Source organism: Sapajus apella, unplaced genomic scaffold (genome assembly GCF_009761245.1).
Source record: "Sapajus apella isolate SASKATOON/1434 unplaced genomic scaffold, GSC_monkey_1.0 scaffold4, whole genome shotgun sequence".
In the NCBI taxonomy this organism is placed as follows: Eukaryota; Metazoa; Chordata; class Mammalia; order Primates; family Cebidae; genus Sapajus; species Sapajus apella.
In genome coordinates, this window is record NW_022436944.1 from 51,354,985 (window position 1) to 51,371,903 (window position 16,919).

General features: G+C 37.3%; 1 protein-coding gene across 2 annotated transcripts in view; it reads left to right on the plus strand.

Moving 5' to 3' along the window:
• Positions 1-6,693, plus strand: part of STT3B (STT3 oligosaccharyltransferase complex catalytic subunit B) — a 103,054-nt gene extending 96,361 nt beyond the window's left edge. Inside the window, exons 15-16 of one of the 2 annotated variants that reach the window (XM_032268439.1) lie at positions 1,966-2,178; positions 5,056-6,693. In XM_032268439.1, the coding sequence (XP_032124330.1) occupies positions 1,966-2,178; positions 5,056-5,136 (294 nt within the window). In that variant the 3' untranslated portion in view covers positions 5,137-6,693. The remainder of the gene's footprint in view (positions 1-1,965; positions 2,179-5,055) is intronic. The other variant, XM_032268449.1, reaches the window with a different exon arrangement.
• Positions 6,694-16,919: the final 10,226 nt, after the last annotated feature.

Below are 16,919 nucleotides of genomic sequence, written 5' to 3' on the forward strand. Positions count from 1 at the left end.
TATTTCTGTATTGCGCTCTGGTTAAGCTGATAAGAAAGCAGGGGAAAAAATGGCTTGCTTAATTTTATGCCATCACTGGGAATCAAGATAATGATCAAAACTAAAGGCATGTGTTTGGACCTCAATTTGTTAATCAAATTTTATCCTTTTGTAAAACACCATCTTTGTGGCTAATATGGCCTAGAACATTCACTTGGGTTCAAAATAGTTACTATATACTGTGTTCCTGTTTGTGGTGTTGCTTCAAGTAAATTCCAAGTGAATCATATTTTATCATTATTCACTTGGAATTACTCTGTAGGTGATTTTAAACAAAAATAGGCGATAATCTAGATTTAGGTTTTTGTTTGTGTCTTAGTTTCTTTTAGAAGCCCATTCGTGGTCTCTAAACTCTTGCTAAGAAAGCAGCACACTGACCATAACAATTAGTTATCCCAGAAAACATTTTTCCTGATAGGCTTGTTTCTGATTAGTTTCTCTGCTCACTAATCACATTGAAGGACCTTTTTCTTCCTCTCTGTTAAGTTTACCAATAGTTTTAAGCCGCGTTTCCAGCGTGCATTCATTTCAATGCCTACCTTACTCAAGAATAATATTTGGTTAAAACATAAAGTGTAACTTTTCTATCATATAGATAAGCAAGAACAAGTTATTCACTATTTGAAGGAGAGCTGGTTTTCATGTTTGTTTTAAAGTTAAATTTGGCCGGGTCTGATAGCTCACACCTGTAATCCCAGAACTTTGGGAGGTGAGGTGGGAGGATGGCTTGACCCCAGGAGTTTGAGACCAGCTTGGGCAAGATGGCAAGACCCAGTCTCTGTTTAAAAAAAAATTAATGGGAAAAAAAAAAGTTGAATTTACTTATGCTAGGTTTGTATGTCAGCATAAACTTAGTCTGAGAAATTTTTTTTTTCTGAAACAGGATCTCACTCTGTGGCCCAGACTGGAGTACAGTAGTGCAATCATGGTTCACTGTAGTCTTGACCTCCTTGGCTCAGTTGATCCTTCCACCTCCGCCTTCTGAGTTGCTGGGACTACAGGCACATACCACCATGCCCAATTAATTTTTGTATTTTTTGTAGACGTAAGATCTTGCTATGTTGCCCAGGCTGGTCTTGAACTCCTGGGCTCAGGCAGTCCTCCTGCCTCAGCCTCCCAAAGTGCTGGGATTACAAGTGTGAGCCACTACACCAAGACAGTCTGAGAATTTTTGAAAGTCTCTTTCCCTCCCTGTGTTTTCTGTTTTTATCCCTCATAAATCCTTTCATGGTTTGGTTTTCTTATTTAGCCTCCTTTGTAGTTCCCACTTTCAGGATGTAGTATCTCTTGCTTACTTGTGCAAATTTTTTATTTTATTTTTATCCCAAATAATAATTGGGATATATAGCTACACTTGGAATAAGATAAAGACAGTATGTTTACATCTCAGTTGAAGATACAGATAATTTTTAGTGTAAGTAAAGATTTTAACAATGTATGTTATAGCGTAAAAGAACAAGGTGCTCTAAGGAAACAACAAAGGAGATTTGTCAATCACTATTTCCCTGAAGGGGATGGTAAAGGAGCCAGCCATGCAAAAGAGCTGAATGAAGAACATGTCAGGCAGAGAGAAAAGATTGTGCAAGGCCCTGAAACAGAAAAGATGCCCCTTAGGTGTGTTCTCGCTATATACCTATGAAAAGGGCTTTGATGGATTTCATTTCTATGTTTTGGTGTTTTGTTTTGTTTTGTTGATGCCTTTATGATGCTCATCTACTCTAAGGAGTCTGTGAAATTCTTACTCTGATGTACTTAAGTTTCTCTCTTCCTGATTTCTTCCTAGCAATACATGAGAACTATTAAGATAGATGACTTGTTTTCTGAGTTTAAAGGGAGAAGGTATTACTGTAATGATAACATTTACTGTCTTATAACACTGAATGTTTTCCAATATGGTTAACACCCAATAATAATGTCACTTTGCAGCTGGATTTTCGTACACCCCCAGGTTTTGACCGAACACGTAATGCTGAGATTGGAAATAAGGACATTAAATTCAAGCATTTGGAAGAAGCTTTTACATCAGAACACTGGCTTGTTAGGATATATAAAGTAAAAGCACCTGACAACAGGGAGACACTAGATCACAAACCTCGAGTCACCAATATTTTCCCAAAACAGAAATATTTGTCAAAGAAGGTGGGTGCCAAGTGAAGGCATTAAAGGGTTACTTAAAGTTGGTTGGTTTGTATGAAAAAGAATTTCTGGAAATTGTAATAAATATCCATCTGCCAGATTTTTAAAGACTATGGCTTCTATATTTATACAAAGTAATTACCAGGCTAGCCTGCTAGGAGCATTTCTTTCAAACTGAGCACTTCAGATACCCCAAGCTCAGATTTTCCAGAGGCCTTCTGACTTTGGTTTGTGCTGTTCCCATTAGTAAGACTTACTTGTGAAGTAAGATATAGCTGTGGCCATCGCTTTCCAAACCTGTATGGACGTAAAAATGCTACATGTTCAAGTGATGGAATTATTATTAGTTCTTCATCTTTTGAGCAGAGCAAATTTATATTGCATCTTTATCTTCCATTGTTAATATGATGTTACTGTATTATTCATTGAATAAAGAGTAGGTTTGAGTTTAGTGAGTCCTTCTGAAGCCCAAAAAATCATTTATCTTAAGATAATCATTTTTTAATATAATTGTGACAAAGCTTATAGGCAAGAATTATGAGGCTACTGCAGTTCTTTTCTAATAAATACTATATAAGATATGAAGTATTTCATTGGGGGTCATTAGTATCCACTTAAGCCAAATAGATCTGTAATCTTTGCTATAAAAGATTACTAAAAATGAGTATTTATGTAGGGTTGTCCAGCAGTAGGAAATGGGAATGAGCAGTCAGATAAAATGTTACGGTTTCATTATAAAGTACTATCCTTATAATAATTATTATTACATTGACTTCAGTTGTAATTTTTGAAAGGATGCTTCCATTTACATAGCTCAGATCAGTTATTTTATATCATTGAAACTACTGTCTTTTTGTTATTTAAAATATACATCAAATATATTCAAAATACAGATTATTTTAATTTGTACTATAACAGTGCTGAATATTAACTGTACGATATGTAAATGGAAGCTTTTTATATGAATATTTTATGTGCCAGATGTAAATTATCATATCTGGACTAATGTATTTAAAGAGGTCACAGAGAGCTGATTGTGTTAGTCATATCAAACTTATCATCTTTAGGTAAAATAACATTAAGAAATCAAATGATGAGGTTTCTCACAGGCATGAGGTAGGAGAAACTGGTGAGTCCCACCAGTACACAAGTGAAGGCAAATGCTGCTAATCTCAAAGCAGTTACTTCTAAGATACCCAAGCATAACTAAGGTGTACTTTTTCTGGAAAAGAGGACTCTTGAACTTGCTGTCTGATATAGACCCCAAAGGCAGTAAATTTTCTTGATTTGACCTCTTTTGCCATCCCATCATTTTCCCAAAATAAACGTGAATAAATAAATAATCTGTCTTGTGTGACCAAAATATATATCCTGGTAGCCAATAACAGATTTTGACTTGCTGGTTTCCATGGCTTTAGATGTTTTGTACTAGCACTATGAAGGATTGCTTTTTATTTACTTCCTTTCTCCACCCTAGTTTTGACTTTGGAGGAGGAGGGTACATATAACAGCATCCATATTCTGAGAGTTTACTGGCCACTGCAAAGCTGGCATGACTAAAGTGCTAGAAACTGTAGTCCAGGCTGTAGAACAGGCTTTTTGGCATGGTTCACCACCAGTAGGAGAAAAGCACCCTGAGAGCTATGACACACTAGAGTATTCCTGGGGCACATCATGATCTCCTAGAAGAAGTATCCTGTTAGAAATTTGGGTGTAATGATAATAAAGGAACTAATGACTTGATCTGGTTTAAATTTTAAATTGTACTCTCTGAAGTTTATTACTTTTTGCCTTAATCAGTTCAACAATAAGGTAGCATAATGGGGTTAACAAGTTAGCAGTAGCTAATTTTTATAACCTTAAGAAGGACTGCATTTTGCCTTGTGTTCTCATCCCTGCTAGAAACTACTATAAATTGTCTTGAACTGAACATCGTGAATAAAGGAACCTGATGTAAGATTTACCCAGTTTCTGAAACCACTAAGAGTTGTATTTAAATTCAGTTTTCAATATGAAAATTGAATTGAGTGGCTAGTCTCTTGAGTCGTTTGCCTCTTTTAACCCAGAGCTTTGATGGTGCATTAAATTATTTATTTTCAGAAAATATTTGCTTTCTTCATTATCTAAGGCTGTGTGTCAGATTGAAAGACCTATATGCCTGTGATTTATCCTTTAGGGTTCTAACATAAACATTTTTGCAGTAATTTGTTTCTGATACTAGGAAACATCTATTGTGAAAGTATTTTAGTGGGATACTGAATTGCTAGAAAATAATATTTTATTTTTCAAAGATCTATGAAACTGAAGGAATGTTGTTTCGCTTTGCATTTTTAATTGCTTATTTTCCTACCTAAAAGATTATTTTTAGAGAATGTGCCAAGTGATTATGTCTTTCAGTTGTGTAGATGGTTACAGTCATCCTCATTTTACAGAAAACAGGGACTCTTAAGAGTTACTAAGTTAACTTGTTTTTCTGGCACACACCTAATTTCTTGGAGGCTAAACCAGGAGCAGCATTAGCATTTCTGATTCCTTAGTCTAGTGTTAAATATTCTGTCATGCCTGGAAATTTGAATAATTATTGCAGCTCAGCACTTTGTGGTTGAGAAGAGAGGTGAGGATGTATGACACACGTTTGAGGAACGCTGTGGTAGTTCTTTCATCTAAAGCTAGGGACCTAGTCCTTTCACCTTGGATTTGTTAGTATACTCAGGTAAGAAACGGTGTTCACTTAACTATTCAAGGAGTCCAGTCACAAGAAGAGCAAAGAGCTTAGTAAGTCATCATAGTGCAGTAAACTATGTGTATGTATAGATTTTTTAATCAGTCAGAAACCTGCATTAATACTATGTGTTCTGTTTTTTGGTTTTTTTTTTATAGACTACCAAAAGGAAGCGTGGCTACATTAAAAATAAGCTGGTTTTTAAGAAAGGCAAGAAAATATCTAAGAAGACTGTTTAAATGCACTGTTCTGGTTCCTAACTTGAAGCAGTTGTCCTTGTGAGAACTGGTCTTTGCCTTTAGCTCATGTCGTGTTTCACAGCAACAGAGGGTACAGAACCATCACTGGTCCAGGTTAATGTACAAAATTTTCTGGCAATGCCTGATTAAAAAAAATAAAATTGGCTTATTGAGAACAGCTGTTTTCAATTTCTAATGTGAAGCAAGACAGAGCACTGCTGTAAGTGTCTAGCAGCAGATTTTTTTTTTTTATTGGTACATATTATCCTTCAAATCTGAGAATTTGGACTAATTGCACCAAAGAACCCTCGAATTTGGTCCCTGGCACATGCATACTTGTCAATGTTTTTATTCTTTTACAAGACCTGCATTTTATTTGAATTACCCAAATAGCAATATGTAAAATACAAGTGATAAAATGTGATGAGAGCTTCTTGAACCAGTAAACTAGTACAGGTCTGAGAAAGATGTATTAGAAAAGTAATTATACTCCTTTGAATTATATTTATTTTCGTGTTTCTCCAATGCAAAGAATGTTTCATCAAATGTACATTTTCTGTTGCTTACTGTTTGCTCTGAGAAGAAGCTGCTGTTTCAAAGATGGACCTCTGAGTAGCTAATTGATTCAAATAGTTTTTTATGTTGACACATTATTACTGCTGTTAGCAGTTGTTTTCACCAGGTACTTACAGAGCAGACTTCATATATCATTCATTCAAGGGCTAAATTTATATGCTTTGGAAATCATGGCAACTACACAGGATGTTGCTTACCAGGATGGGGTTTTGGTATGTTAGTACTGAAGAAGTTAGCACTATGTTTACATGCAAAAGATTAAGGAGAAAAACCTTAAAGTGGACAGGTATCCAAAGTTCATTTTCTGTGACTCATCAAAGTAACAAAAGACTTGTAAACTTTGCCTGGATTTTTCTTATTTTATAACAGTTTCATCCATCACAATGATTTTGTTCTCTGCTTCATATTTTTTAATCCCTTAAGCATTTGATGAAACACTCTTTAGTGCTATATGCATTTTCTTACTTTTATTAAAAATGTGACAGTTGTCAAAAGATGCACTAAAATGTAAATGGAGATTGAAAAAGTTCACTTTCCAGCTTATAGGCAACTTTATACAGACTTGAACATTTTCTCCAGTTGTTTAGTAAAAGTGAAAGAGAAAAGGGTTTTTCCTGCCACAGGATATAACTTTTTTTTATATAACAAGCATAACACACCACTGCTTTTGGTGGAAAAGTGCAGAATAGTATGTACCTTTTATGAAGAAAAATGTAATTTACAATGTTCAGTGAGAATGTTACTGCTGATTTTCTTTTCCAAGGTGTAGAATATTCTTTGATTTATAGAATTCATTTTTGACCCAGATGATGGTTCTTTTACAGAACAATAAAATGGCTGAACATTTTCACAAATAGAGTGTAACAAAGTCTGGATTTCTGATACCTTGTCATTTGGGGGATTTTATTTTACTTTGTTGCTTTAAAATTCAATGCAGAGAAGTTGTTGACTGTAGGGGAAATAAAGTTAATTCAAATTTTGTGTTAAATGTTGTTTTTTTTACAAATCTTTTGGTTTTGAAAGGAATTAGTACTGAACACATATCCCTTTCTTGTTTGTTCACTTTCACAAAGGATTTAAAGAAAATGTGTGGAAAAAAATGTGAGTTCATCTTAGACCAAGCTATTTTATTTTGCCACCAACCCTGGAATGAAAATGTTTATTTTTTGTTTTTGATGTTTTCTTTGGAAGGGATGTGGGGAGGGGAAACACCTAGCCAAGTAGGAATTTTATCCCTGTGTAAATAAGGATAGGAACCTAGCAAAACCATCCAGGAAGTGCTGGTAATAGAATGTCAAGTCTCAATATAGAATTTTCTCATAAGAAAATTCTCAAAGGAAAGACCACCTCACCTTTCTCAGGAAGCAACAATTTGGTTCAGTGTGTCTTGTCAGTAAAATACCATATTGTAACTGCTGAAGCGCTTTTATTGTAGCACAAAAGTGAAATAGTAGTTTGAATACATTGCAGTGTATGATAATTGACTCAGAATATTCTTTAGATCTCTTAATTCATTTCATGTGTGATCACTAACATTGTACACCAAAGGAACTTCATGATCATGGCTTTGAAGTTTTAGAGCTTTTAGGCTATAGTGCTTTCTGTGGTACAAATAAGGCAGTGAGGCAGCAACTCCAAAGACAAAATTCACTTTTAAGACTTACATTGTCACCTACTTGAGTTTGTAGTTGTGGAGTTTTAATTCATTTGCATTCTAGGCCTAAAATAGTATAAAAGCATCCTGTAGGCTGGGTGTGGTAGCTCACACCTATAATCCTAGGACTTTGGGAGGCCAAGGTGGGCAGATCACCTGATGTCAGGAGTTCAAGACCAGCCTGGAAAACACGGTGAAACGCTGCCTCTACTAAAACTACAAAATTAGCCAGGTGTAGTGGCGCACGCCTATAATCCCAGCTACTTGGGAGGCTGAGGCAGAAAAATGGCCTGAATCTGGGAGGCAGAGGTTGCAGTGAGCTGAGATTGTGCCACTGCACTCCAGCCTGGGCGACGAGTGAAACTGTCAAAAACAAAGCATTTTGTAGAGAGTTTCCATAGCCAAGGGGCTGTGAGAGCATGAAATTTGGAGCTGCTGCTCCTTTTAAAAAAATTAATTGTAAAATGCATATTCAATTTAGCACCTTAACAATTTTCAAGTATACAGTTCAGGAGTGAAGCACATTTACATTGTGTACGACCAGAACTCTTTTTTGTTTGTTTTGAGATGAAGTCTCGCCCTTGTAGCCCAGTTTGGAGGGCAATGGCAATCTCAGCTCACTGCAACCTCAGCCTCCCGAGTAACTGGGATTACAGGTGCCCGCCACCATGCCTGGCTAATTTTTGTATTTTTGGTAGCGATACGGTTTCACCATGTTGGCCAGGCTGGTCTCAAACTCCTGACCTTGTGATCTGCCCATCTCAGGTTCCCAGAGTGCTGGGATTACAAGCATGAGCCACGGCGCCCAGCCCAGAACTCTCTATCTTGCTGTAGCTGCTGCTGTATAATGCGGTTTTGCTTTGTTGCCCATAATCTTTAATCGAGATAGGTGGAGTAATAGATGAATGTAGAGCTCAACAGCTGTCTGCAACAGAAATGGTAGGAAATTGAGACAGATCAAAAACAGTAATGAAATGTCATGATCATGTCTTATTTTTATTGTGAAATGTAACACAGAGAACACAGAAGTGTACAGTTGATCCCTGAACAACATGAGTTGTACATGCGGAGTTTTTTCAATAAATGTATTGATAATTTTTTGGAGAGTTACAGCAATTTGAAAAAAGTTTGCAGGTGAACTGCATAGCCTAGAAACTTTTAGAAGTTTGTATGTGATGAATGCACAAAGTTCTATAGGTACTACTTTTTTGTTGTTTTGAGACAGTCTTGCTCCGTCACACAGGCTGGAGTGCAGTGACACGATCTCGGCTCACTGCAACCTCCAACTCATAAAACATTTGTTTTATGTTTTATACTTAGCTTTGCAATCCACCTATAATTCATTTGTTGAGTAGAATGTGAATTGTTTTTGTTTTAAGGGGTTTTATTGGCATATGTATATCTAAATGACTCAGCACCATTTATTAAAAAGACAATTCATTTCCTACAGCACTTCTGCAGTAAATCCTTTAGTAGTGAATCATATGTCCATGTATGCATCTATTTCTAGACCCTCTGTTATATTCCATAGAGCTCTTTGTCTGTTGACTTAATATATAGCTTTAAGATAATTAAGAAGATACGGTAGAGTAAGTCCATCCCTCCCTCATTGTTCCTTAAACTTCTCTTGGCTGTTTATTTGCCTTGCTTTTTCATACAAATTGTAGAATCAGGTTAAGTTCCACCAAAATGAGAATAACGCTGTTGAGCTTTTGATTGGGCAGTGATCATTTGAAGAAAATGAACACCTGTTAAAATATTGAGTCTTATGTCCATGAACATGGCATATCATTCCATTTATGTAGGCCTTTAGTTTCTGTTTCATTGCTTTTGAAGGCCTTGGACATTTTCATAACTTTCATTATAAGATTTATGTTATTTAACAAATATAAATTAGAATTTCCATTTCTCAGCATATAAAAATAGTTGATTTTTGTATGTTGAAATTACTAAACATTCTAACAATTTCAGATTTTTTTGTGAACATTGTAACTTGGGAATAATGACAATTTTATTTCTCCCTCTGTAATCATTATATATTTAAATTTCTTGCTTTGCTGCACCGGCCAGGACACAAATCCTGTATAGTACTGCAAAGAAAAGGCAGCATCTTGTTTTCTTTATCTCACAGGGAAAGCTTTTGATGTTTCACTCTTTAAGTTTGTTTGCTGTGTATTTTCTATAGACTTCCTCTGATCAGATTAAGGACATTACTGTTTGCTGTGAGTTTTTTAAGCATGAGTAGGGACATTACTGTTTGCTGTGAGTTTTTTAAGCATGAGTAGGTTTTGTTTCTTCAAGTGGTGGTTTTTTTCTTCATTCATTGAGATGATGCTGCTTTTTCTCCTTTAATCTGGTACATGAATTACAGAGGCTTTGTTCACAATGTTAAATTAAATGAAACTGTATTCCTGAAATAGTGATTTATGCTCGGTAAGATTTACTGGTGAAACCATTTGGGCCTAGAGTTCTTTGTGCAAATGCTTTTCATTACAGATTCTATTTCACAGATACAGGATTATTTCAGTTTTTTATTCCTGGTTTCCATTGTGGTGAGTAAATTGATTCATCTAAATTTCCAATTCTGTTAAAGTAAAATTGTTGATAATATCACTTAATTGTTTTAACGTCTACAGTATCTATTGGTGTCCCCTTTTAATTATAAATATTGTGGTTTTTTCCCCCTTGAATTCATACTTCCCCCCCCTACCTCTGCCACACACACACTTTTTTCCCCTGATTTTCCTTGACAGGTTTTTTTTTCTTTACATCAATTTTGTTAGCTGTTTTTCTTTTTTTTTCTTTCAAAGATCAGCTCCTGACTTTAATGTTTTCCATAGTGTTATTTCACTAATTTGTGTCATTTCCTTGGGGTGGGCAGAGGGCAGTATTCTTTTAAACTCAGGGTGTTTTTTTCTTTCCTAACACATTAAGTTACCAATTTACTCCAAGCATCATTTAACCTCCATTCTCATGGGATTTGAGGCGACATAATGTCTGTCATTTAGTTAAATGTGTAATTTCCATTGTGCTGCTTTTTTAGAATCATGGGTTATTTAGATGTCTTCCTACAAAATTCCAAATATGGTGGTTTTCTGAGATCCTTTTATTATCCACTTCTACCTTAATTGAATTGTAGTCAGATACTCTATAATTTTAATCCTTTGAAATTGGTTGAGGCTTCCTCTGTGATTCAACTTATGGCCAATTTATTAACATATAGAGTATTATTTTGCCAATAAAATACAGTGTCAGAAGAGCAAATGGTGCTTTCATAGACATAAGTATGTTTTTTGAATCTAAAAAAATTTTTTTTTGAGACAAAGTTTTGCTCTTGTTGCCCAGGCTGGAGTACAATGGCGTGATCTTGGCTCACTGCAACCTCTGCCTCCCCGGTTCAGGCAGTTCTCCTGCCTTAGCCTCCTGACTAGCTGAGATTACAGGCACCTGCCACCATGCCCAGCTGCTCTTTTTTTTTTTTATGTTTGTAGTAGAGATGGGGTTTCACCATGTTGGCCAGGCTGGTCTCAAACTCCTGACCTTCAGGTAATCTGCATACCGCAGCCTCCCAATGTGCTGGAATTACAGATGTGAGCCATTGTGCCCAGCCGAATATAAATCTTTTACACACACACTTACACACACACACACACAATTTTTTTCCATATGTCCCTGAAAACTGTGTGTGTTCTTTTGGCAACTCTTGGACATACTGTTTGAATCTTTTGTGGCTTTTCTTTGTTGTTTACTGAGAAGAGTCACACACGATTATGGATTGTGTATTTCTCCTTGAATTGTTGTTTTTTTTAATATGTTTTAATTCCATGTTACTAAGTTTATACACATTTGGAACCTGTATCTTATTGGTAAATTGAGTCTTCAGCCTTTTAGAAATGTCAATTTTTAATGAGACTTTTTCTTAAAAGCCTATTTTTTTCTGTTTAATAATAGCATGTCAACTTTGTTCTGGTGTTCACATATCTTTTTTATTCTTCTAATATATCCCACTTTGGATTTGTTGAGCTTTTAACTTTGTGACTTGTTGGTTTTCATAAGTTTTTTTTTTTTAAGTTCTCAATATCTCTCTTAACATTCTTTCTTACTCATAATCTCTCTCTCCCCCTTCTTTTGCATCTGCATTCACTCCTTAAGTCAGCCGTGTCTCTTTTTTTGCTTTACACCTGACCCACTGAAATCCCCAGTCTTCTATTTAACATAGCATAATTTTTAGTGGTAGCTGATAAATCCATTACCTAGAGCTCTTCTGGGTCTTTTTTTCTGCTGCTTGTTTGTTGTACCTCTGGTCTTCTAATGGGCATGGGTTTGTGTTTTAGACATTATATGTAAGAAATTGTATGAGTCAGTTTAGGCCTAAGATGTTGTTTTAGTTTACAGGATTTTTTTTCTTTTGAGTCAGGGTCTGTCACTCAGGCTGGAATGCAGTGGTATGATCATAGATCAGTGCAGCCAGAAACTCATACATTTCAATGATCCTTCCACCTCAGCCTCCTGAGTAGCTAGGATTACAGGTGTGAGCCACAATGATCAGCCATGCTGTACAGATTTTCTTTTGTTTTTGCTAGGTACCTAGGGGAACTAATAAACCAGAAACACCTTCATTGAATTTATAAAGGGATTAATCATATACAAAGCTAGACTTCCATACCCATAAGGGCTAGTTCATTCTTCACAGGCTGAAATTGTCTGAAGATTTCACCCAAGAAGATACAAATATTTGTCCTCATAGTCCTACAAAGGCATTAAAATTGCTATTCGACCCTTTCAATGTCCCAAGGGAAAATAGCCCCAAATGCCATACTTCACTTAGAATTTGTCTTCTTGATTCTGGCCTGGTGTTACTATTTCAGCTCTATTAAGTCTTGAAGCAGGTATTGTTCAGCTTTTCTAATTTTCATTAGCTGGGTAGTTAGTTCAAACTCCCTATTATTACAAATGGAGTATTAGCAACAAAATAAGCTGTGGTTCTTGGGATCGGAGAACATATCTGGTGTTTGTTTAATGTTTCTTACGGCTTCCCCACTATCTGTTTAGTAACTAGACATTGCCAGTTCTAATTTTGTTTCACCCAGAGATAGTCACAATCTCAGTTTTACTTTGAAAATATAGCATTTTCTTGGAGAGTTTTTTCTATTTCTAAATCTTAAAAACAGCTTAGCCGGGCATGGCAGCATGTGCCTGTAGTCCTAGCTACTCGGGAGGTGGAGGTGGCAAGACTGCTTGAGCCCAGGACTTCAAGGTTGCAGTGAGCTATGATCGTGCTACTACACTCCAGCCTGGGTAAAACAGCTTGGAGGCACTGATTAAAATATCAAGTGTCTCCTTCTATGAAATTGGCTTCGGTGAAAAGTGGGGCTAGTAAGACAATGAAAACTAAAGATCAGATGGCAGCCGAGTGACTGACAACAGTGCATTCATCTCAGTGCACTTAGTTGTTGAAACAAGCTAGTTGGATGCTAGATCATGTGTTCTTCCTTCCACAGACTAGGATTTACATGGTCCAGAGCCCAGTCTGTATCTTGCTAAAGAATATTTTTAAAAATGATTTGATGGAATTGACTGTTAATGAAAAGACTTCATTAACAAACACTGCAGAACATGGGGACTAGTGTAGCTCTGTTACCTCTCTTTCCCCAAGGGAATATAAAAAATAAAAAGTTGGTAACAGTCAGTGAGCAGACCCACCTAGTTCATATCTCCGTTTTATAATACAAAATTCTCTCTCACTCACATTTAGGGTCTGTACTGTATTTTGAGTTAATTTTTGTATATGACTTTGAGGTGTTTGGGTTTTTTAATTGTTGATCTAACGCCATTCATTGAAAAGACTATTGTTATCCTATTTAATTGGCACTTTTGTAGAAATCTGTTTAAAATGTTGGTCTATGTCTGAATTCCCAATTCTGTTCCATTGATCTGTATGTGTGTCCTTAAACCAGTAGTGTATCATCTTGATTACTGTAGGTTTACCACCGATCTTGAAATCTGGTAATGCAAGTTCTGTGCCTTGTTCAATGGCCTTTTAATTACCCTGGGACCACAGGTATGTACTGGATATCCTGGGCAAATGAGGATATATTGTCACCCAACTTGTAACTGACTAATATCCAGAATATATAAAGAAGTCTTAGGAAAACAAAATATTTTTATTCGTCCTTGACAAAAGAAAAATACAAATGGCAAATAGATACATGAAAAGGAACATTCTACCCACCAGATTAGCTAAAATGTACAAATAATTATTGGAGAAGGTATGCAAAAACAAGCTCCTATATGTTACTGGTAAAAACCACTCTGGAAAACTGGCATTGGTGCAACTGACAATATAAATTCGTATATCCAGTGATTCTAGAGCTGTTAAAAATAGATTGACAGCAGTCTATTCATAAAAAGAAATACTATACAAGTAAAAAAAAGTTCCTTTGTAAGGAAAAACATTAAAGAATCAGACAAAAAGATATATAACATGTTTCCGTTTATAGTTCTAAAACAGGTAAGATTATTATATTTTGTTTAGGGATTTAAACATAGTGTTAAAGCAAAGACATGATTTCCCACAAAATTAAAATAATGGTCAGCTTCGGGAAGGGAGGGTGAGGGGAATCGAGGATTTGGTAAGCAGGGAACTTACTAAGTTTTAGAAATGTTCTATTTTTTTTGAGTTGCATTATGGTTACATGTGTCTGCTTTAAAATGACTTGTTACACTGTACACTTTATTTTTGCACTGTGCTTGGACTATACAGCACCAAGAAGAATAGAAAATAATGAGAGCAGATTAGGAAGCCCCAGGTCTTCATTCCCCCCATGGAAACATTAACAAAACAAGTAGAGACTAAAGCCTTATGGGAACTCTGGAAGGCAGACAAAGGTCTACAGGAACCAAGCTAATGCCCAGTCAAGGAAAAGTCACAATCAAAATGGTAAGAAATTTTGTGGTGGTTTTGCTCAATCTTGCCCCACTCTCTCCATAGTGTGGTAGTGTTGGGAAGAAACAGCAGCCCAGGTCCCAGTGAGTTCCCTCAAATAGGAGGGAGCCGGGGAGAGCTTATTTGCAGCATTCTGGGGGCTGCTGAAGAACTGGTCTCTTTTTGCCTTATTTGGAGCGTGGATGAGGAAAAGTGGTATAGCTTAGAGCACAGGCTTGGAAAAGCTGTAGAAAGTGTTGGGTAACTGCTTGTGAAAGCTGCAGGACTGTAGACCCTTAGACTGGAACAAGGTGTAGGAAGACTTTTTATCCACATGAAAAAATTAAGTGTGGTATAACAAAATAAAAACAAATACAGGGCCCCAAGCAAGACCCTTACCAAGCAGTGTCCTGGAGGGTCTTTCGGGCTTCATCGTGGGATGATTCTAAAGGTCAGAACACATCCTGCTACTTAGTGAAGGTCCTTCCTGGCATGGAGCCAGTTTGCAAAGACTAGGACACTTGGCTGTTTTTCAGACATCCAATTTTCAACCAAAGATCACAAGTCATACAAAGAACAAAACATGGTCCATTTATAGGAAAAAATGTGCAGAAACTATCCCTTAAACAAAAGCATCAGATATGCTAAAGACTTTACAGGAGAACACAGAAAAACCAAACAAAATTGGAATATCAACTAAGAAATTATTTTAAGCACCAAATTCCAACAGGCACTTCAAAATAGCTGACTGGAAGCATTTAGTAGTCACTGCCTCCACAGAGAAGAACCAAACAGTAGTAAGTAGATAATCATACTTCAAATAGATCCTCCAAGAGAGAATACTAGAATTCAACAGGAAAGGGATAGGAAATACTTGAGCAATAAAGGAGAAGGAAGTGGGAATGCCTGCTTGTCCAGGAATGTCGAGCAGTCAAGAGACTCCCCAATACAGGGAAAAGGTAAGTGACAGACCTTCAGCAGTCCAAATTTCTACCATGGGCTCCTACAACCCTACCATGGGCAAGCCCCTTGATCTTCACAGGCCCTGAAGCTAACATAGGGAGCTGCCAGGAGATAATAGGATTGCACTGCTCCAGGGAGAAAGCTCACACTGGGTTTCACATACTCCTTGAGGTGTAAGTAGCTAAAGCAAGGCATTATCTAGAGCCTCCCCACAATAGACCATGCACTGTTCTGGAGCCCAGCAGTGCCAGGGCTTGCAGCACAAGAGAAGTATGGCTGTTGCCCCTGGGGTTTAGGCACGAGCAACCTTGGGCTGACATTCCAGGGTCTGAGGCATGGGTGAGGGGCAGACTACCTCAGCATAAGCTATGGCATGAGTGGCATCTATGTTCCCCACCTGCTGGCCTAGGCTGCCCACCACTGAAGGCTGCTGCCACCTACCACCAAAGCATTCCACAGGTGGCTGCTGAGTGTACTCCTGCCGCACTCACCATCAGGCAGCCTAAAGACAAGTCCACCTGGCTTCACCTCCCCGACGCTATGCCACAGCGTCACAGTACACAATCCAAAAAGCAAAGGATTGCCTGGCATACGCCACCATTGGCACCTGAATACTCCTCCAAGAAGCCTGATGTTGGGCCTACCCACCAGGCCACTACCAGCACAGTTGGCAGCCACCTCCATTTGTGGGCCTGTCAGCCCATTGCAGACGCCACCAGCACCCATGCACACCACTTGGACTCAGACTGTCATCCTACCATTATTCCTGTCATTGCCCATGCAATGCTAGCTGCCCAAGCGACCAAGAACCTGCCTCCCTGACTCATTGCCGCCACTACTGGCACTTGAGTAAGCTACTTGGAGGTCCAAGTTGGCCTGCATGGACCCAGTAACACCAGTGCCAGCTTCCCTTGCCCTGGGCCAAGTACAGACATAGCCCACTGCTGCCAGTAATGGGGCCCCAAGACTGACCAACATGGCATACCAGGCCCCAGCAAAATATCACCAAAACCTCCACTAACAACTTCACCCCAAGCCACCAAGGAAATCAGATACCATTGATTCCACCTACTACTGAAGAAATGAAGAAGAGTATGCTTGATCATACTCAAAGGGAAAGTGTTCTACCTAGCCAACATCATAGACACACCTTCAGGAAAAAGTCCTCTCCAAAAGCAAAGTCAAAATTTTGTAAGAAGCAACTGTTATACCACATGTGTAGACATCAACATAAGGACAAAGAAAACCTGAAAAATCAAGGAAATCTGACAGCTCTAAAGGAACACAAATTCTCCAATAACAGATCCCAATCAAAAATTCATAAAATCCAGGAAAAAAAAATTCTAAAGCATCATTGAGATATACAAAGATATGAATGAGAAATTTACCACACAGACTGATATCATAAAAAAGCACAAAGCCAATTCTGGAACAGAAGAATTCATTGGATAAAACACAAAATACATCCAAAATCTTCAACAACTGGTTATGTCAAACAGAAGAAATAATCTCAGAACTTGAAGACAAGTCATTTGAAATAACTCAGGTAAAAATAGAAAATAAAAAATAATGATCAAAAACTTCATGGCATACAGAACACCACAAAACAATAAAATACCTGAATTATCAGAGTCCCAGAAGGCAAAGAGAGGAAAACTTTCCTAG